The following is a 21,555-nucleotide window of genomic DNA, read 5'->3' as shown; positions in this document are numbered from 1 at the left end:
GTGGGCAAGATTTTCTGTTTGTTTCTATATCAGAAAATCTGACCCTCAGGTAACAGCTGATAAATTGTGTACATTGTATTTTGGTGGAAATGTGCAAAAGGAACAGAGATAAGAGATGGACATGAAATGAAAGAGAGACAGCAGCCTTTTGTTAACGCCACTGAGCTGGACTAACAATTGATTGGATTACCCTGGATTCTGTGTGTGTGTGTGTGTGTGTGTGTGTGTGTGTGTGTGTGTGTGTGTGTGTGTGTGTGTGTGTGTGTGTGTGTGTGTGTGTGTGTGTGTGTGTGTGAGCCTACATCATCTATACTTCTGAAGGCTACATGTCTATGCGAAGCTCAAACAATGGGGTGAGATTTAGAAGTCATTTACTTTTTACATTTCCCATTTCTTTCAGAAGTAATTGAATTTCTATATCTTTGGTCTTGCTTTCATAATTGTAAATTCTTAACTGATTACAGAAACACAGAGGTTTTGAGACATTGCTTATGTTTTTTTTTTAATAGAATCTTTGGAGGACCGCGTTTGAAGAGTGGTGATATGACAATGAAGTGTAGGAAGGGAAAACAAGTGAGAAAGTTTACCACCAGAACAAAGTAAAGAGAAAGAGAGTAAGAGTATAACATAGGATGTATTGGAGAAAAAGCTGTGGGAGAGGAAAGCAAAGTGACAGAAAAGTGCATGGACTGATGTGGGGTAAGACTGACTGAGAAGAGAGGGAAAGAGGGGGTAGACTGGAAAAGACAAAAAGGATGAAACAGATAAAAGAGGATAAGGGAGCTGGGTGTGCCTCTGAGAAATGGAGAAAATCCATAGTAAAAATATGCCAAAATACTGAGGGGTGAGGGAGTGGGGGTTGTGTTATGTAACTACAAAATGGTAGCTCTGATTTTGAAAATAATCAGAATTCTGAAGCACCCTCATTTATCCTCCAAGCTGACTTTTGTATAATCAGACCAAAGACACTGTCTCCTGTGACTTAGACTGCATGAAGTTGAGGTGAACTGAAGCCTCCCAAAATTTAAGGGTAAAAACAAATGAAGAAACAAACAAACAACAAAAAGCACCTTCACAATGAAAGGTAAAGAATCTTTTACCATAACCTCTGACTGCTTTATAGAACGTGGTACACAATAACTTGTATGTAATACATAATGCACGTTTTATGTTCATACCACATTATGCATTTGGGCACTTCTCCCAGCGTTCGTTCTCTGTATGCAGCCAGAAGGACTCACCTGCACTATGGTCTGACCACTCTTGCTTTGCATCTGCTCTGGAAGCGATTGGGAATGACGTCTACTCAGCCACCAAGTGGTAGGCCATCACAGAGCAGGGTCAGTGGATGCTGAGGCTCACTGTGCGCCTGCAAAGTCAGTGCAGACCTCAAAACCTTATGCGGCCTTCAGATTAGCTCAAGAACATTAAGAACAATAGTAAAAATCTCACCAGAGAGAATGCCGTGAAAGTATTTCTCAAAGTGTGGCTGGTTGTTAATTTCTTCTTGTGCATTAGCCCTGGTAGTTTGGAGGACAATGCCGTAGCTCCCAGCTCCTTCTGTCTCCTGTGCTTTTTCGGCAAGAAGGATGTTTCCAGAGTACTTCAGACTTTGGAGAATCTCTCTGAACTTTAAAGTTTTGCTCCCCTCCATCCTTTGATCATTTGCTTCATCAAGCTTCACCTGTAAACACAGGATAAATAACATAGACATATATAATGAATCCTGTGAAATCAAGTCTTACATATGTTACATTTTTTCAATATATAGTGTTGTTGCTTTTCGTTTTTGTTTCACTTTTAGTCTTACTGCATTGTAAGACTTACACCAATACCAAGACCATAAATCAAAGTACTGTCTTTATTTAGTGTTTATGCAACAGCTCATCTTACAGTAGATCCTTGAGCCCTTTTTTCTCTTCAGTCTTCACTAGGAATAAGTTCTTCCTCAGCCTCTACATACACTTTTTAATATAAAGTATATATTCTGTAGGTCCTGAGTTAGGAGATAAAAAGTGTGAAAAGAGAGCAGTAGGATTTGGAGCAGCATGCAGAGGGGAGCAGCCAAAATAGAGGGAGAATATCAGCAGCCCTGCCTGCCAGCCTCACTGAGCTGCTAAGCAGGGCTTAACGATGCCCAGGGGGTTGTGTATGTGTGCGTATGTGCATGTCAGTGTGAGTGTGTGTGTGTACATTTTTTGTGCGCTTTCCTTCTTTATAAGCCCAAACAAGAGCTCCATGTTTCGGGGTCAAAGAGAGGCCAGAGAATTTGAAATGTAAAACTTTGTTTGAGGGCAGATAACTACGCAAGTAGTTAGTAAACTATGAAAGGCAATGTAGGTTGTTTTATTTGCATCAAGACAGCAGAAAGAAGAAGCTCTGTTACTCCTTATTCCTCCCTACACTGGAGTCCATTTGTGGTGCTTGAGGGTCGCTTGACAGTTGGATACTTAACTGTGTCTTTTAGACAGCAAGGTGCCATAAGGAAACATCTGTCAGACCTGCCCGCTCTTTCTACAGAGTCATGATGATGTTGTCAGCTTCTTTTTCTTACCTGACAGCAAGGAGTTTCACCGTGAGAGTTGAACAACTAATGATGTTGACACTATCTCCCAGATTGTTTGTCCTCTCCTGAATGAACAGTCAACCTGAGCAACCCGTTGGAGCTACCAGTGCATCAGTTAAGACAGCTCTCTTCCTCTATGGAACCTGCAGCAGACCTGGGGGTGTAATATGAAAAAAAGATTAATGGGTTAGGGGGCAATGATGAGACTAAAGCCAGAATATTCTCTTTTCACCTGCCTCCAGCAGTAATGTATGTTGTACTTCACCTGTTCAGGTGGAGATTATTTTCAGAGTTTTAAAATTAATTCAACAGTAAAATGTGCCAACTTTAGAAAATTATATTTGCAAGCCTGTTGAGTTGTATATTTGTGATGCTGTAAATGGAAGTAATACAATTACAGCAGTGCGAAATGAGTGTTTGACAGGGGAATTAACATGCATTCAGTAGATGAACAGAATAAATATTTCTGATTGGTCTGCACTGTGCTGATATTCCACATCAGAAAACTGATAGGTATTTTAATGTATTTAATGTATTTATTTTAAGTTGTAGAAGTACATCTAGCCATTTTCTTAACAACTGATCCAACTTCAGATTGTGAACAAGTCACCAGGCTATTGCAGGGCTAACACAGAGACACAAACAACCATTCACACTTGCATTCACACATATGGCCAATTTAGAATTAATGGTTAAACTAATGTGTATGTTTTTGGACTATGAGAGGAGGCCAGAGTTTTCAGACTGAACCCGAGCAGACACAGAGAAAACACGCAAACTCCACATAGAACAGCCCAAGCTGGATTCATACCCAGAACATTCTTGCTATAAAACATTGCTAACCACTTCTCAGAAGCAACAGAAAATCAACTTCCAAATTTACAACATTATTTTTTTTTCCAGCCCTGTGACCAATTCCTCAGAAGTTGATCAGTCCATATTCCGCAGAGGACAATAACATGTGGAAAATGTACCCTTCTGCAGTTGGGAAAGACAAAGTTTAGCTGTTAAACATGATGGTGCCTCTTTTTCATGGTAGGTGCTCGAGTGTGCCAGCATGCACAACAGAAGGCCCCTGGAACTTTGCCAGAAAAGGCAGCCAAAACTCATGATAGTAACTAGAAATACTCTTGCTGTTGAGAAAAGTAAAAATGTTCATCATTCTCTTCTTGAGCCCTAAATAGAAACATTTCTTTGCTCTTACAGTTTCTGCACATCATGGTGGGAATATTCCAGAGGGAATACTGTAATAACGTAGAAATATCCCTTTAAAGCCAAATGTGTTGTAGTGTTTTACTATTTAATGTCATGGTATTCTGGAAAATCCCAGAGTTCCCTTCAACAAGGGGCCAGCTGGTCAAGTCCCAAAGCTGATTATTTGGGGAACTGGGTGGTAATACTGTATGTGTGTGCATGAATCTTTGTGTTGGGGTTAAAATACACAGTAATGTCATGTTTGTATATAACGTGCATGCATTTAGTTATAAACGTATTTTTATGGTTACACCCTGGGGAAAACACATCAACATTACATGTCCTTCATATTAGTAATATGGAGAGGATAAAAGAAATCACTGTAATTACATGACTACACGTTCATATGGGTAAAAGGCATTTGGTTACATACGGACAGCTTAAAAGGTTGAAAAGCTTAGATTCTTTCCAACTGGATTACTGTAAATACTAGAAAATATTATGTCAAATGGTCCAGCAGTACATATGTACAAAAAAGAAGACACGCTCGAGTCAGCTTTTTAGATCTTCTCAGCTGGAAGGCTAGGCCAGTCTCGACTCCCTAGACTTGCAACAAAGGTGTTTAATGTGTGCTGTGCCAACAAGATGCTCACTGGAACAAATGTGTGTGTGTGTGTGTGTGTGTGTGTGTGTGTGTGTGTGTGTGTGTGAGAGAGAGAGAGAGAGAGAGAGAGAGAGAGAGAGGAAGAGACAGGCAAACCTCTACAGTATTTACAGTGTGTGTGTGTGTGTGTGTGTGTGTGTGTGTGTGTGTGTGTGTGTGTGTGTGTTGCACTGACCCTCTCTGACCTTGCTTTCCCTTTCCCTCCCCTACTGTCATGAGTGAGCAGATACAAAATCACAGCTGACTATTCAGCCCCCAAGGTACCATCACATCTGATTGCACCAAACCACTGGTTTTGGAAAATGCTTCGTGGTGCTCTACCATGTAGTGATAAAAAAGACATTCTGCCACCAATGAATAAAATGGGAAATGGTTGAGGTTTTCACATGAATGGGATTTATTTTTTTTATTTTAGCATGTGTATTTACTAATATGTGTAATTTGAACTTACTGGCCATACTGTTATTAAAGAAACCTTCACGAGACATCAAAAGGACACTATCTGCAATTTGTTGTGAAGCAGTATCATCTTTTTCTATATCTTTAACTGGCTATATATACATTTGCTAATAGTAAAAGCACAGATACTCAGAGTCACATAGAGAGTTATTACTCTGCCATGCAGAGCCCAGCCTGTCACAGGCCGCAAAACAGCTCTGATGAACTGCACACTGCCTGCCTGGCACGAAATGGAAGACACACAGAGTCAACAAATGGATGGTGAACTTAGTGGTGTATTTAGCAACTAAAAGGACAGAGCTAGTAGAGACCCACAAAAAATAAATGTTGGAATGAATGCTACATCCCCAAAAAGAAAAAAATATATACAATGATTTTTTTATTATTATTATTATTATTATTATTATTTTCATGGCTAATCTAATCCTGTTTGAGGATCTTAGTCTGAGTGCGGCTGTTGTATCCTCTAAACTGATACATCTGGAGAATGCCTACCACTTCCTGCATCGTCTATTTTAGGGAATTCCACCTGTCCAGCCTTGCTTTTATATAACTCCATTATTGCTGACCTAAAAATATCTAAAAGTGACCTCACTCTTTCCACCCATTTACCAAACAGGCATAGAACAACAAAAATGCATTCTCAACCAACAAAAATGAAAAGATTCATCTGATGGTAAGGCTCCTTGCGGGGTGAATTTTTCTTACACTTTCCTCCGCAGACCTTTTATAGAATTAAACCGACACCTCTAGGAGACAACAACAGTTTCTGGCATCCCAGAACCACCTCCACACCCGCTGTCACTGCTGATCAGACCCCTACACGTCTACAATACACTACCACCTTGGAATTACACCTACAGTTGCATTTGTGCTTGGCAAACAATTTTTTCACATATTTAAAAGGACGCAATATTTAAAATCCGAGGTTGTTCAATTTCTGTAGCAAAAACAAAACGTGGGGCCCTGTGCGCCTATCAGCGAGGCCACTGAGTATCTTAATGTGTTTCCAAGTTGGGGTGAGAGAGAAATCAATACCTGTGTCTATCCATGTGTTATGTATGCATGCGTAGATCTGTGTGCATACACAAGGAATGTAGGAGGTGTCAGCAGGGTAACACATGTGAATAACACCACGAATTGCTTAGTGATTAAAGAATGTAATTCCACCACAGAGAGTGAGAGAGAGGAAGAAAAACTGAAAAGAAAAACACATACAGAAAACACAAATAAGTAACAGAGATAAAAATACAAAGAGATACTGCATTAATTGGTCTAAATGGATAGAGGTAACAGAGAAAACGTAGAAGATGGTCAGAAAGGAAAGGAAAGCTCACATTACAGAATCAACATACAACTTCTTAAAGTCTCACATCCAAAAATTATGAACTGATTTTAGGCGGTTTGAGGAATTATAATCTTACAACACAGATTATAAGAAACTAAAACTCAAATACACCAAAGCACATTTAACTAGAAATATGCTATTTCTAGTTAAATGTTTACATAATATGCTAGAAAGCATCTTATGAAAAAAGAAAAAAGTATTTGGAGACTGTTCCAGTTTGTCTCAGTACACTGAATTGACATCAAAAGATAAGATAAAAGATAAAAGTAAACTGAAAGCCTTGAATTAAACCTCTTAAGAAAGGTCTTCATCTAGATGGGATAATTAGTGATTACACAATTAGTATACCTGTAGATTCATACTTTAGGTTTATGTAAAACTAAGTTGTATATTTCTATTAAAAATCAGGCTTAAAAAGTAGTTTCTTTCTTTTTAAAAAAAATAATTATTTTTTTTACTGCTAAAAGTGTTGCAGAACACAGAAGAAATAAGAAGAAGACAGGGGTGAGAAACCATCAGTTAAAGAACCCTCAACATTGGTGGATACAACATAACTGTATAGCTCTTTGTCAAGAACTGTGTTGCATGCCAAGCATGAAATAAATATAAAGTGTTAAAAATATTTTCTTCCGCCGATCCAATCCAGAGTCAACGAGTGTCGGGGATCCTATCCCAGCTATCACAAGACTAGAAGCAGTCACTGGTCTAACACAGGGCGAGACAGACAATCATTGTCAGCTGTCTGTAGCCTGAAAATGATCTATAAAGTCCACATCAAAAGTGATTATATGAGACACAGGGGCTGGAAATGCTGCCCAGAGGCAATATTTATTGAAAATCTACATCCTGTTCACTACTACTGTACAGAAGATGTTAATACTATCCCGACAATAACTGTATAACCAGTAAAGTATCCTACTAAATAAGGATTACTTTTGCTTTTACAGTCTGTTGGTCCCTGACGTGATACACCAGGAACTACTGAAATCCATAAAGCAAACACTGCTGCAGCAGCAGTCAAATAATGCATCTTTAAACATTCTCTCAGTAGCTAAACCGGCAGTTATTGCGTTATAAAACATGCTGTCAAAAACTGAATACAAGCATTGATAACCCACATTCTCCATTCCCTTTCGAAGATGTGTAACATAAAGCAATGCAGCTGAACTGAAACAACGGGGATATGTTAAAAACCTCAAAGTACCTGCGCTCTGTTCTTTACAAATCCACTTTTGTAGCAAGTCTCACTCGTGCAGAAACGCAGAGCAGGAGAGGGTAACTTAATATGAACGGTAAGTAATGCTTTTACGGTCAACAGAGGTAACGAGTGAGGGGTAATCGATTATTGGAGAAATGAGTCCAGCGGCAGTGGGGTTCACCTGTGGAGGGTCTGTGATTGGAGAGACTGAGCTTCACTCCGCCTCCCGACGCGCTGCCCGCCTTCCCAAAACCAGAGCGCACTCGGCTCCTCATTGCCTCCTTCTTGCCGCCGCATAACATGATCCCCATCTTTCTGAGCGGACGCATAACGCGACAGATGGTTTCACTACGCTTTCCCCTTCTGTTCTGACCGAAACTGCTGTTCTTTAAGAAAAAAAAATCTCCCCGTTGTTGCCGGTTTTGGGTTTTTTTTTTTGGATGCGCCATGCAATCTCGTTGGTGGAGTTGTGGCATTCGGTTGGTGACATGGACATGGGTTTGGAGCCTGGCATTGCTTGGAGTGTGGTGCATTCCCGCAAACGAAGGTAAACTAAAACAGGAAGGATTTAGGGTTACTGACAGCGCTGTGTGGCGCGCGGTTAGGCTTTAACGGGCGCCGAAAATCGGTTAAAGGTCTGCTCGTACCCCAGCTGGTGCCCAGACCATTGGACTCAGACTCCTTGGCTGGTCTATTCGTTTCTGGAGCCGTTTGACGGCAGAAAGAGGTCGTATATAATATTAATACAAACAGATTATCTTTATGACAGCTGTGTGCCCCGTGTGTGTAATGACTCTGTGCTCCCAAACTGTAAAGGGTCGAATAAAAAAAAGACCTTTGGACAGAACATGTCTCTTTCTGATAACCATTCCTCTGAGGACATGGCAGCGCCAACAGACGCACAGTGCGCTGCATAAATCTCCGTATCACTCTTTAGCATTTTTGTCTTCAGCGTGTAAGATGCTCACCATAGACTGGACGAAGAATGCAAATTCACATTTTTATTTTTGTATTTATTTATTTTCTCTCTCAGTAGTTACTGTAAAACGACTCTAAAATTAAATTGACCGCTTGGCTTTCCACTTCTTGAAATGCTGACGTTTAAGTGTTACAATAACTTAATTTCCCTAAAAACCCATTTAGTTTGGGCTTGCCTTGTTCCTTTATAGGTTTGTTCATGTTTGGTTCTTTCAGCACTTATCATGTCAGATTAATCTGTGACCGCTCATAAATTTCCTCAGTTCCACAGTATATTGCAAAATACCTGCAATATTCTTATCATCTGAACAAATGTACACCTACACTGTCCTACTAAATGTGAAAAGTGGGCAACTGTAAAGTGGCATAAAATGGAGATAAATATTTGACAATGTAGGCAAAAAAACTGAGTAAGAAGTGTAAAATAGTCTGCCAAATACTGTTCCCACGCCATTGTCTGCATGAGCAGCATTTTAATAGCTCCAGATGAATACCATTGTTTGGAGCTATTAGACAGCATTATCCGGGAAAGAGAGAACATTCATCAAGCAGCATATTCTTCACATGGCAGATTTATTTGGTAAAAGTTTACATTCACCAAAGTTCTCAATATTTGGCCACAGGACACTCAGGGGTCCTGGAGGGTTTAGCAGGGCGTCATTGGCCAGCACATGAAAAGTTCACGAAGATTGTTTAGATTATATCTTTCTTTTGTTTCTTTCTTTTTTTTATGAATCCAGGAAATCGTGTTGTTTCGTGTTCAGTTTATGAGTATATTCTTAATGTGATAAGGTGCACCACTACACTGTTCCATTAAATAATGAAAATATGTATGTGGTTAAACTACTAGTACATTTATTTGTAGTTAGTATCAAAACCTGCTCTCAAAATACTTGAATACCCCCAATTTTTAAGCCAAAGCCTTTTTTAAAGCCAAGCTTCAGGATGCAGTCAATGAAGTGAGTGAAGGAGAAATAAAAAAACGTGCCAGCATTTGATCTTTCACATCTCGCATATATGCAGACATTTGTTTTCTTTGTTGTCTTCGACTATCAAGTTAAAACCTGTTCATCTCTTTCTGATTTGCAGAGAAAAGATATTAAACTTTTACTTAACCAAACACCAGAAATAAAGCTGTTCAGCGCCCAGCCAGTCAAGAACCATTTACCAGAGGTTAACCATTTAAAACCAACGTTAGATTCATTTGACAGATATTTGCATTGCAAAGGACAATCATCATAGCACTGCATGCATAATTGGAGAGGTGAGTGAAGCCCATAATTAAACTAGCCTATTCTGTCATTTGACTAATTACTTGTAATTAGTAAAAAAAAATACAATTAAGGAATTTATTTTTTGCTTGTGTAGACAAATTTGAAAAATATTTGGGTATTTTGGCCACTTGCCCATCTCAGGTTTTGTTTTGAAAAAGAGGAAGTTCTTATCTGACAGCCTGCTACTAACCTCATGTAAATGTTTTGTTTTCACTTATTCGCCAGTCTCACTAAGTACATTTAAATGACTTACTTACTAAATCAGGATGCAATTTTTCAAAAATTAAAATAAATAAAAAGGAAGTTGTTCACACATTACCATGTTGCAAATTCCGTCTCTTGAAACTAATCAGCTCATGTTTAAAAAACTAATGAAATTCAGAGTACATCCCAGAGTCTCACATCTGTTACATTATTACTGTGTTTGATTAATCATGATGTGTGACACGAGGAAGATATGGGGTTTGGGGAGCCTAAACGGATTTTAAAAGCTTTCACTTTACTTTTTGTTGGCTGTGGCATTGATCAAATGGAAATGGTGAATCTGGAGTAATTACACCAAATGGCTTGAAAGAAAGAATATTTGTCTGCCTCTCTCTGTGTGGGAGGGGAAAACAGACCATTAATCCCAGAGAACTCTGAGCTAACACGTAAACTGTCAAAATCAAACATCACAAGGTACACACAGGGAAAAAAGAAAAAATATGAGGGGATTGCATTAATAAAAATTGCACATTTCATATGTGCAGGTAAAAGTAACAGGTAAGATATGGTTACATACAAGACTGTTAAAGATAACTTAGGTCAAGGAGTAAAACTGCATAGTTTCAGTGTAACTGAAAATAAATGTCCTTTGTCTAACAGCAACAACACTTAACTCGAGGAGAATTTTATCAGTATTTCCAATGTTAAAAATCCACAAATCCTTCAAAGGATTTAAAATATGTATCCTTGAAGTAATGTCACTCAAGACTCTAAATCACTACATTCATTTAGCTGAGATGACTTTTAATAATAAGTGCTGTAGATCATTGTCATAGCCGAGCTCTAACTTGTTAGGTGGTTTAATCCTTAGAGAGAACAAGACAGGGAAAGAGGTAACATATCCCTTATGATCTAGTTCAGTATCACTTATCTCTTTTTTATGGCCTAATTAGTTGTCTAATCGCCTCCTAAGGACATCTTTTATTATTCTCTGTAGAACAGTGAAGACAGTAAGACAGGAGGTGTGTCTGCGTCTGTGTGTGTGTGTGTTTGTGTGGTGCTCGGGGTTGCAGAACGTCTGTGTCTGAGTTATTGAGCAACGCTGCATACACCAGTACACCTTGTGCTGCAGATTATTTATGGATGCCTATCATTTGTTTACATTAGGGCAGGGTTCATGTGTAGTTTGGTTGTTTTATGACAGCACATGTAACTGTAAATGTTACACTCAACAGCTGGTTAGGAAGTCACCGATGTTTCTGAAATTGTGTTTTTGGATAGTTGGCTGATTGTTTTTTTCACATACATTAATGGTTGGTTTGTGTAAATGTTACATGTAAAAACCTGTTTAGGTGGCTTTAAAGAACAACAGAGCTTTTACCTTATCTAAGATTTCTAGGAGGTTAAGGCCTAAAGATTTGTTTTTACCAACCTGGCTAAGCTGTGATGGGTTAAAGAAAAATGTCTCCTAATGCATAGTGTGTCCACCAGTCCTCTGCTGCACTCAAATGCAATTTCTGTTTATCAGTTCTGTGACATATCCAGTCCTATTTTTTGTTGCTCATCATCAGAGTTCATATTTACAACATAGATGCAAAATATTCCTTATTAAGTTTAACATGTGACAGAGCTTAACCAAAACAGAATAAAGGCTTCAATTTAGACATTAACTACTTAGTCATAAAAACAGGTGGAGGGACACTGCAAGAAGTATCCCCTTTGTCTGTTGTTGTAGGGAGATACAGACAGTGTTTGCTTCAGTTAGCAATATTTTCTAATGTCTATCTCTTAATCTGCTTCAAGTATAAAAGCTTGTCTATGGGTCACTTGGTTGGACTTTTCTTTTATTGTTTGAGTACACATTGTATCAAACAAAGAACGAGCCAATGTTATCGTAGAGGAGATAAAGAAAACTGAACTCCGCTCTGACAGAATATGAGCTCAATTTATGACAGCATATGGTGTTGTAAACTGTGTCACATCATTAATATACTACGTGTTAACCTGCTTTGTTCTCACCCAGTCATGTGGCCACAATGATTTAGTCAGATTCTGCACCTGGGTGTTAACATCTGCCTATCTCAGTCACATCCAGTATGTTTATAATGAGAGCTGAGGTTCAGTAAACAGCTAATATTTTCCAGATGTTGACATGTGTTTTTGTTGAGATAAAACTAACAAGCCACTAAAGAGAATATTGCTTAGTGCCTCCAAATATGTCAAAAAACTGAGATGACAATTGCCTTCACGAGAGGCTCTTTTGTCAAGACCTGTTGTGCATTTGATGCAGAAGAAGCATGTGAAGGCAGACACGCAACTCGCGAGATTCCGTTGTTACCAGTCTTGCACAAGAGTTGATGGAAACACACTTTAAGGATTTGGAGTGATCAAGTAATTGCACTTGACAGCTTTCAGCCGGGAAGCTGAGCAGGGAGGTTTTCTTTTTTTTAATGGATTAGTTTGAGTTTGAGTTGTGTTGCAGACACTGAATTGTGAGTGCAAAGTTGTGTGGGAGTTTTTCGTTAGCAAGATCCCACATTCTAATTCACGCACACATTCTAATTCATTAGATTTTACACGTGGAATTATTTTTGAGAAATGAATGTGGATAGAAATCCTTTGACTTGGGCAAATATTTGATCTGATGAATGGATCTGTAATAAGGATAATGTCTGGCTTCTATTTTCTTAAACATTTCTTTGTGACTAAGGTGTCATCAGTTCTTAACACATCCATTTGAGTCTATCCACCAATCAGGCTTTGTGATGCAGCTGAATATGTTTAAATCATTTTATCTCGGTGACTTGGTATAATAAAAGGGAGGGGTAAAAAAAGTGAGGATTTACATTTCATCTTCCTTTTACATTTCTAATGAATCAGCTTGTTGCTCATCTTTACTTACCATCTCTTGTATTTTCAACCTTCAACAGTAAACCTGTTGGATTCCCGCTCTGTGATGGGAGACCTGGGATGGGTGGCCTACCCTAAGAATGGGGTGAGTATACCTCTTTCTAAGATGTATCGAAAATGTGTTGATTTGTAAAAGTGTGGGTGAGATTAGACAAATACTAAATCTCCATTTTTACAGATGCTGCAGTAAGTTGTTAGCAATTATGATGTTTTTGATTCATGATTAGTGATCCTTTTTTTTCTTACCCATTAGGAAAGTAAACTCATTTGTGTGTAAATCAAAAGACACTTATAATTATAGTTTACACTGAAGTATACTGTAAGTTATTCTTTTGTTTTATCAAGGTGAAAGATCATTTTATTTCCAAGAACTTTCAGTTCATTATCAGGGTAAATTGAATTCATGAATAATATATCGAAAGTCACCATGGAATATTTTATTCTCAAGCCAGGAATTGAATTTCCATTTCCAAGTATTCCCAAGGTGAAGGCTAATTAGAGAATGACTTACTAGACTTACTAAATTGTTATTTCATGGTATTATATAGTGTATTTTAATGAGGAAAAATGGTGCTTTAAAAATGATTAATGTCTTTTCGATTTTCAATACTACCTTAGAACATCATACATTAAGCTACCACCGAGTCTGCCATATTTCCAAGAAAAATGGAAGTCTCGAACATCTGGGGGTTTACAGTGCCGTGGCTTATTTAAACAGAAATGTTTTGTGCATCGATTTGATCCACATTAAAAATCTCCCGTCTACTGGCAAATCTTCTCTGAAAATATGCAGCTATACACACCGTACCAATAGTGCTGACCATAGCATTTTCTTAGCTTTGAGTATTCAAATCACAGCCCACTCTGTGGCGGTATGTAGATGGGAGAGATAGTGCTGACAAAAGCAGCCGTATGTGCAATCATATTAATGAAGATTTCATTATGGCGTGCAAGTTTTTAACAGTACAGCTGCATAAATAACTACATTTAGGGGAGATGGAGAGAGGAAATAAAGGACTTCATTAGACAATGCAAGGATCCCTTAACAGTGTCTTAATTAGTTGTTGTGTTTATATTCAGCTGCTTTTTAAGACGACTCGTTTTGGGGGGTTGTCTAACAAAGACACACCAAACATGTCTTTATTTCCCAGTTGGCCATTATAACGTGTTCGTGTTGGTACAACAGCACACTATTTGCAGTCTTGGACATTTTTTCACACAAGCACACACTTTCACACTTCAAATTTTGGCAAAATAAGAACTTGAAAAGGCACGAAAGTTATTTATTTAATTATTTTTTAAGTCTCATGTTCCAGATGGCTTGTTTTATTCCTGGTTTTCTCCTCTTCCCTTCATCCCCATCATTGCCTGTCCTTCCATTCTTCCATGTCCCTGAACATGTGCAAGACTCCTTATCTCCAATTTCTTCTTATTCTTGTCCTCTACTTGCCTTTGTCTCTTACTCTCTTTTGGCATTTTTTTTAATAAAAATTTGACAGTTTTTTAAACTTGAATTTAAACAAAGGGGATTAAAATAAGAGCTTTAAATGTGTCTTAAAATGTGATGGATGACCTTGAAAAAGTTGGACAGATTTCAGAGAATGCAGTAACACTAAACACAGCATAATTACTGTAACAGATAAATGTCTTGAAGTAGGAGAGTGAAACACTCTAGTGATTTACATGGTAGCTTGAAATTGGATACTCGGAATGGAAAATCACGAATACTGTGTTATAAAATCCTGTTTCTAAAAGCTGGTTTGTGTTTATGATGAGTTCCTTGAACTTTGTTGTTTAGAGTTGTTGTTTCTTTGCTTCTTTATCCACATCTTTTCTTTATACACAAGCTCTACATTAACCGAAGTTTAAAAAGACCTCTGGAAGTTGCCGTTTCTAATCTAATTTGGAAGTCTGAGTGAAAAAAAATCACCAGGCCTCGCTAGCTGTTACCCAGAGTTATTTTTGTTTATTGAGACTTGGATGTTTATTCTGGCAATGTGGAAAGAGAAGTAGGGAGAATTGGATATATAGAATGATAAAATGGGATTTTTCCAGATGAAGATATGCATGATAAGCATGAGAAACCAGTATTTCTTTGATCTCGAGAACAGAATACTTTCATCTTAAACTATTTTTGATAGAGGAGAAAGTTCCCGAAGTAAGGACAATAGCAATCGGAAATTGGAAATCTAAAAGGTAAAATATAGTAGCTTTCTTTTCATTGGGATGTAATCATAGGAAGAGAGCGGACGATAAGGCAATTATTGAACTTGTTGTGGTGTTGAGTTGGTGTGACTGGGGGAAATACCAAAACAGCTTTTTAAAATAGGCTGTAAACATGCTAATTTCAGCTTATTTTACCCTAAATTCTATTAGGATTGACTTTAGGCCAAGCCTCATCTGGCCAGTGGAGAAACTGCAGTATTTGGTTTGATTTTTCAGCACCAGAGACTGACAATTGTTCGCACATGAAAAGACTGAGCAAGAAATGCTGTCGTAATTGAGGCTAAACATGGAGGAGTTTTGATTCATCAACATTTTAACTTTTTTTCATCTGTTAACTGTATATCTCCCTATTGCCAGTGGAGGAGCATTTACTGATAGTGACTGTTATGTTTAATTAATTATGTTTAGATGTTTAGGGTCATATAATAAATTCTAGTTATGTGCTCTACATAAAAAAAAGACCACCATGTACAGAGCTGTTCAAATATCTTGGGCCACCAATTCTTTATGTTTTGCTAGGAAAATGGGGAGTGTGTGCAGGGTTTTATTGAAATGTGCAAACATACATGTATTATATATAATGCAAAAGCAGAGTTTGTACAATTCTAATGAGCTGGAAAATCAATATTTAGTATGACCACCTTTATTCTTCAATACAGCCTCGGGCAAGTTCCCTTGTAATTTCTTTAAGTATTCTACAAGAATAGTTCTTCTGGGTTCTTGAAGGACATTTTAAAAGTCCTCTCATGCTTTCCAGATAGTATTGATATTTCTTTGTTGATAATTCCATACAATTTTGACAAGATCCCCAACACCACTGGCAGAAATGCAACCTCAAACTATGACAGAGCTTCCACCATGTTAGACACTCACTGTTGTACTTCTCTCTCCTGACCTCGTTCTTACGTATTGACAGTGATTTGAATCAAACATTTAAAATTTGGATTCATCACTCCATAAGACCTGTTTCTATTGAATTCAGCCCAGTTCTTTTGTAATTTGGCATTCTTCAACCTTTTCTCCCTGTTTCCCTTCCTTAAGAATGGCTTCTCTACAGCCACCCCTGGAAGGGCCTTGTTCCATATTTCTTAAGGACTTTCAAATACTGTTCATCTGCTGTTGTTTCCTCTAGTTCTTGTTTTACCGTTACTATTTTATGCCTGTCAGACTGTGTTATTGTTGACATTTTTCATAGCTTTAACTAAATAAATTAGAAAAATGTGTGTCTTTGCAAAAGGGTGCTTGTAACAAAGTGCCTAAAGGTAGAATTTAAAGTTAATTCTTTGCTAAATTATCTGTTATGTGTGGACAAAACACTGGTCTATTCCTCCAGATAGGGACCTTTTTTGCCTGAATGATTCATAGGTGAGATTTAAGTGGCTAAAAGAAACAACAACAAAAAAAATCTCTGACAATGGTCAAGTACAAGAACTGGACTGAAAATGTGTGAAAAAGCATCCATTTTCCAAAGAAAAACTTTCAGAAAGCCTGGAGAACAATTGCTCAAGACCACGTTAAAACATTTACAAGAACCTCAGACGTCTTGGAAGCAAAATATAAAGACATGAGGGGTGGTTCCAGACTTTTGAATAGGACTGTAACTTTGGCAGATAATATATAGAGAAACTGGCCAAGATATTTGTGGTATGCTCTACATAATTAACTGCTATTTAAGTATATTTATTACACCCAAAATTAGTGATACCTTTTATAATTGGCTTGTTATAGTGAAAAAATGCTTCATTTGTTTATGTGCTTTGCACTCTTATGAAATTATAAACAGCTTCAGCACTCTGAACTCTGAAGTTCATGATTCAGAACTTTTCAGTTTCTAACAACACGCTGTACAATTAATCTTTTACGTTTAACTGCTCACTGATTAGGTAATCAGTGAGTCATTCAACTCTACCGTACCGTTTCATTTATGAGGTGAAATTTAAAAAAAGCAAAACCAGACTAAATTGATGTAATCACTGATTCCCTTGGCTGAACGGCCAGTTAGAGAGCTCTTTTTCATCAGCTGTATCCACTGATTCACTGTGCTCAATTGACCAAAGATAAAGACAGGCTAACGCCAAAAGTACCGAACAGACTTCAAGAACTTTGGCTGAGCACAGATGCTAAATGATATCCCAATGACAGCTTACAGCAGGCTTGTTTTGTGCAGCAGATTATATACTATTTAGCTGATTTTCTTTCCAGTTACATCACAGTAGAAAGATGAAAGGAAGACAAGGTGAGTTAGAAAGAAAAGAAAGCGGACAAGTTGAAGTGAATGGGGAAGCCAAATAAGTGTTGCAGTGTTGCAAGAAAGACAAAATAGTTTGAAAAAATTAGAGAGGTTAGCAGAAATCAGGGAAATGTTGGAAGATGAGAAGTCAGAGGCTACAAGTGGAAAAGGTGATGTGGAAAAAGGAGGAAGAAGGCAACCTGCATTCACTTTGTTAGACTTTAAGATTGTATAATTAAAGTAAGAATAAAGGACACAAAGAGAAAACGATGATAGACGTGGGTGAAAAAAAATAAATCAGGGGAATGAGAGAGGAGACTATAGATGGAAAGAGGTGGTGTGTGTGTGTGTGTGTGTGTGTGTGTGTGTGTGTGTGTGTGTGTGTGTGTGTGTGTGTGTGTGTGTGGTTGGGTGGGGAGTAGTGGCACTGGTAGTGTTAAGAAGCAAAAGGGCCAGTTCGATTACAGTGTCATGATGGTCAGCAGTAATGGGTGATAATAATAAGTTGGTTACAGCGTTGTAGACTTACAGCCGGAAAGGCACTCAGCACAACCACAGGGGGTCTTCAGACTAGATGTGACACACAAAAATACACATATAATAGTCCAAAAAAAAACCTAAACACACACACTAATAAGGAGCTAGAAGGATGCCTATAGGGGATTTTTTTTTTTAGTTTGGAGCAAAGTGGAGATGAAATGACACACAAATGAAAGAGATCTTAATCTCTTTAGACTGAGTGTTGGGACCATTTGCACTCCTACAGGAAGAGCAGCTTTTCCAAATTGCCCAAAAAATTCCAAGTCATGCAGATAGTTGTGCTGTAGTGTGACGAAGTAATGACATATATGTGCTTCTCAAAACCCTGCTGTTTGACAAAATATATTGTTGTTGGTAGCTTTACTCAAAGCTTTGTAAATACATTGAAAACCAATGTAACATAAAATTGTCCTGATTGATGTAATTGGTCACAATTGTTTCTGAGGTACTAGGATATTGTCTAAGTCTTCTGAAAAACATGACCTGGTAAATCCACTGGTTTACTGTAGGCGGGGATAGAAAATCATTCCCCTTTCACATCATGAAGAGGCACTCTGCACACAAAGTTAGGTTTATGCACTGAATCGAGAGGATATTTCTGGAGTGATTGGAAAGGAAGAAAGTAAAGTTGGAATAGATCTAGCATTAGGTGAGTTTATTGTGTGATTAACTTTTAGACTGACTGTTTCTACAGTGCCTCACATTATGAAGGTGGTTCTGCAACTGCAACCTTACTGCTGTGCTGTTCTGTGCACAGATCAAAGTGTGTTCCTCCAGTAGGTGCAACTAAAAAGTCTTAGAGCAGTCTGTTTCTACATCAGGGCATTTTCTGGAAAGCCAAAGCATGAACCTTGGTAACATTTTGTTACTCATTTTAGTGGCTGTTTGCTTGTAAATGGGTTATGCTAAATAATTGTTTGATTATTCACTTTAAAGTGTTAGCTCAAGTATTATATCCCATTTACATTAGTAATTAAACTCTATAAATACAGTTGAGCTACAAAGTGGGAGGACTTCCAATTGCAACAATGGCAACACCACTTCCAAGCACACATGCCGAACCAATTTGTTCAAGGCAGAGTGAGAGAAGGTCGTCTGTTCAACTCCCCGCTGGGATACCAATAATGACGCTGTGTGGCTCTCTATGTGTGTGTATGTGTTAAGCTGTGTAAATCTCAGAGCAGGCTTGTGGATCTGTGCGATCTAACGAGTAAGAGGCTTAATGTCTGTACTGGGACTGACTGGGCTGAGGTCTGGTGGAGATGGGGACTGGCACACAATTAAAAACAGATATCTTTGAATAGTTTTTATCCCATATATGTGAAGACCCTCATTATCATAATACACTCAAACCACCAATCAAGACCTAGGTCTAAGCCTAACTCAGGAACAAAGTTTAAATCCTCAAACAGCGTTTTAATAAATCGCATAAGATGATTCGCTTTCCAACAATTTTGGGAAGACTAAAAGTGAAATTGCTTGTTACAAAGATAAAGGTGCAAGACTATTAACACACTGCATGTGCACACAATGTCTATAAATACTTAAATGTCTGCATCCATTAACAAATGATTCTGAAACTGAATAATTACAATCAGAAAACAAAAGAGACAAAACAAAAGAGACGCACTTAATCAGGGAAAGTGTAAAAAAAAAAGACAGCTGGAGAACAAGACAGGGAGAAGAGAGAGAAAAGATAAAGACAGAGGGTTGTATACAATGGATACAGCAAGGATTGATTAATATGGGCTATTAAGCCATAACACCAGATCATAGTCTCGTCCCTCTGGCCATATTACAGTGACATGATGAAGCGCCTATATTAGTCATGAGAGAGGGCTAGTGATGCAGATAATAGCCATCTCCCACGAGACCTGCAGAGGGAATTAATGCTGCTGTCTGACACACGCACACATGCATGGATGCATATGCTCACACACACTTGAATGCTGACAAGGTAATTTGCATATATGCACATGCAGAAATGGATTAATACACAGACACACACATTCTCCTTTAGAGATATGGTGCTACAGATGAACACACAGGTGCAGGTTAAATCCTCTTTTTTTTTTTTTTTTTGCTGACAAGAACGCCACCCCTCATTCATGGTAAATGCATATGTACCCTTTAACACGATCTCATTCTTTTCTCTCTATTGCAGTAGAAGGAAATGAGGTGGAAGTGATGAGGATTATTCTGCTATCTATACCTTGACACACACACATGCATGCACACACACACAAACACACCGTTAAAATTTCCACACCAGCGTTAATCCTTTCAGAAAAGCATTGCTGTTGCTCATTCTTAAAGCATTACCACGGTGTCAGATTCTCTGTATGGGTATAATTTCACATTTTTAAACAATACAGGCAACATACTAGAATTTACCGTTTACTTCTTTGTTATATGTAGAATTATAAGCATGCTTAATTAGACAAGTTTGTCCTAGTAGACTGAAAATGTTACAATGTAACACTGTAAGTGTGTTACAAAGGATGACTTATGGTTTGGAAAAAAAAGTATTTTATACTTTATACATTTTGGTAATATTGTATTGTGTGTTACACTATTTACTTTTTAGAATAGGATGGTACATTGTTAATATTAATTTTAAGTTTAAGACTAAACTCTGTAGTTTGGGTGACTGTTGCTAACTGTTAATGGATTAATTTAAAAAATCAGAATGCTAAAAACTACCGATATAAATTTGAGTTTTAAAATACGATTATCCCCACACCTATTAAATTGATGTTGTGACTCTTTGGAAGTTCAAGCAGTGACCATAGTAAAGTAATATTCACACGTTGATGCATTAGCTACTAAATATTCTTGTATATTACAAATTTAAAGCCATTTCATCAAAACATTTTTCTGTACTTTAAGCATGTTGTCAAATTTACTTTAGTGATGTTTTTAATGCAGGATGTGTATGGGAAAATTAAGCATTTAATCATTTCAAAGGAACAAAGTCTTTCCACTAATATTTTTTTTTTCTTTTTCAGTGGGAGGAGATTGGGGAAGTAGACGAGAACTATGCTCCCATCCACACCTACCAAGTATGCCGTGTGATGGAGCAAAACCAGAACAACTGGCTCCACACCAACTGGATCCTGACTGAGGGTGCCCAGCGGGTATTTATTGAGCTCAAGTTCACCCTGAGAGACTGCAACAGCCTGCCAGGGGGTGTCGGGACCTGCAAGGAGACCTTTAATATGTATTACTATGAAACAGATGGGGACGAAGAAGAGATGGAGGAAGGAGAGATGAGAGATGGTACCGGGATGACAGACGAGGAAGACAGGGCAATGAAGGAGAGCAGGTACATCAAAATTGATACCATAGCAGCTGATGAGAGCTTCACTGAGCTGGACCTTGGGGATCGTGTGATGAAGCTTAACACTGAAGTCCGCGATTTAGGTCCTCTGACCCGGAAAGGCTTCTACTTGGCATTTCAGGATTTAGGGGCCTGCATTGCTTTAGTCTCAGTGAGGGTTTTCTACAAACGCTGCCCATTCTTGGTGAAGAGCTTGGCTGAGTTCCCTGACACAATCCCAGGCTCAGAAGCCTCACAGCTGGTAGAGGTAGTGGGCCGCTGTGTCAATAACTCCCTGCCTTTATACGAGCCTCCCAGGATGCATTGCAGCACAGAGGGAGAGTGGCTGGTGCCCATTGGGAAGTGTGTTTGCCAGCCGGGATTTGAGGAAATCAACGGATCTTGTCAAGGTGAGAGGCTAAAGTTTGTTGTGAAATTGAGCTAA

At 38.3% G+C, this 21,555-nt stretch overlaps 1 protein-coding gene across 1 annotated transcript in view; it reads left to right on the top strand.

Annotated features, from left to right (window-relative positions):
• The first annotated feature begins 7,723 nt into the window (after nt 1-7,723).
• Nucleotides 7,724-21,555, top strand: part of LOC116324962 (ephrin type-A receptor 5) — a 56,199-nt gene continuing 42,367 nt past the window's right edge. The window contains exons 1-3 of the mRNA XM_031745759.2: nt 7,724-7,976; nt 12,816-12,880; nt 20,800-21,520. Coding sequence (XP_031601619.2) covers nt 7,877-7,976; nt 12,816-12,880; nt 20,800-21,520 — 886 coding nt within the window. The 5' untranslated portion in view covers nt 7,724-7,876. The remainder of the gene's footprint in view (nt 7,977-12,815; nt 12,881-20,799; nt 21,521-21,555) is intronic.

The sequence above is a fragment of the Oreochromis aureus genome, linkage group 7 (genome assembly GCF_013358895.1).
Source record: "Oreochromis aureus strain Israel breed Guangdong linkage group 7, ZZ_aureus, whole genome shotgun sequence".
NCBI lineage: Eukaryota > Metazoa > Chordata > Actinopteri > Cichliformes > Cichlidae > Oreochromis > Oreochromis aureus.
Note: the sequence above shows the minus strand (reverse complement) of the source record. Positions and strands in the feature narration are given on the sequence as shown.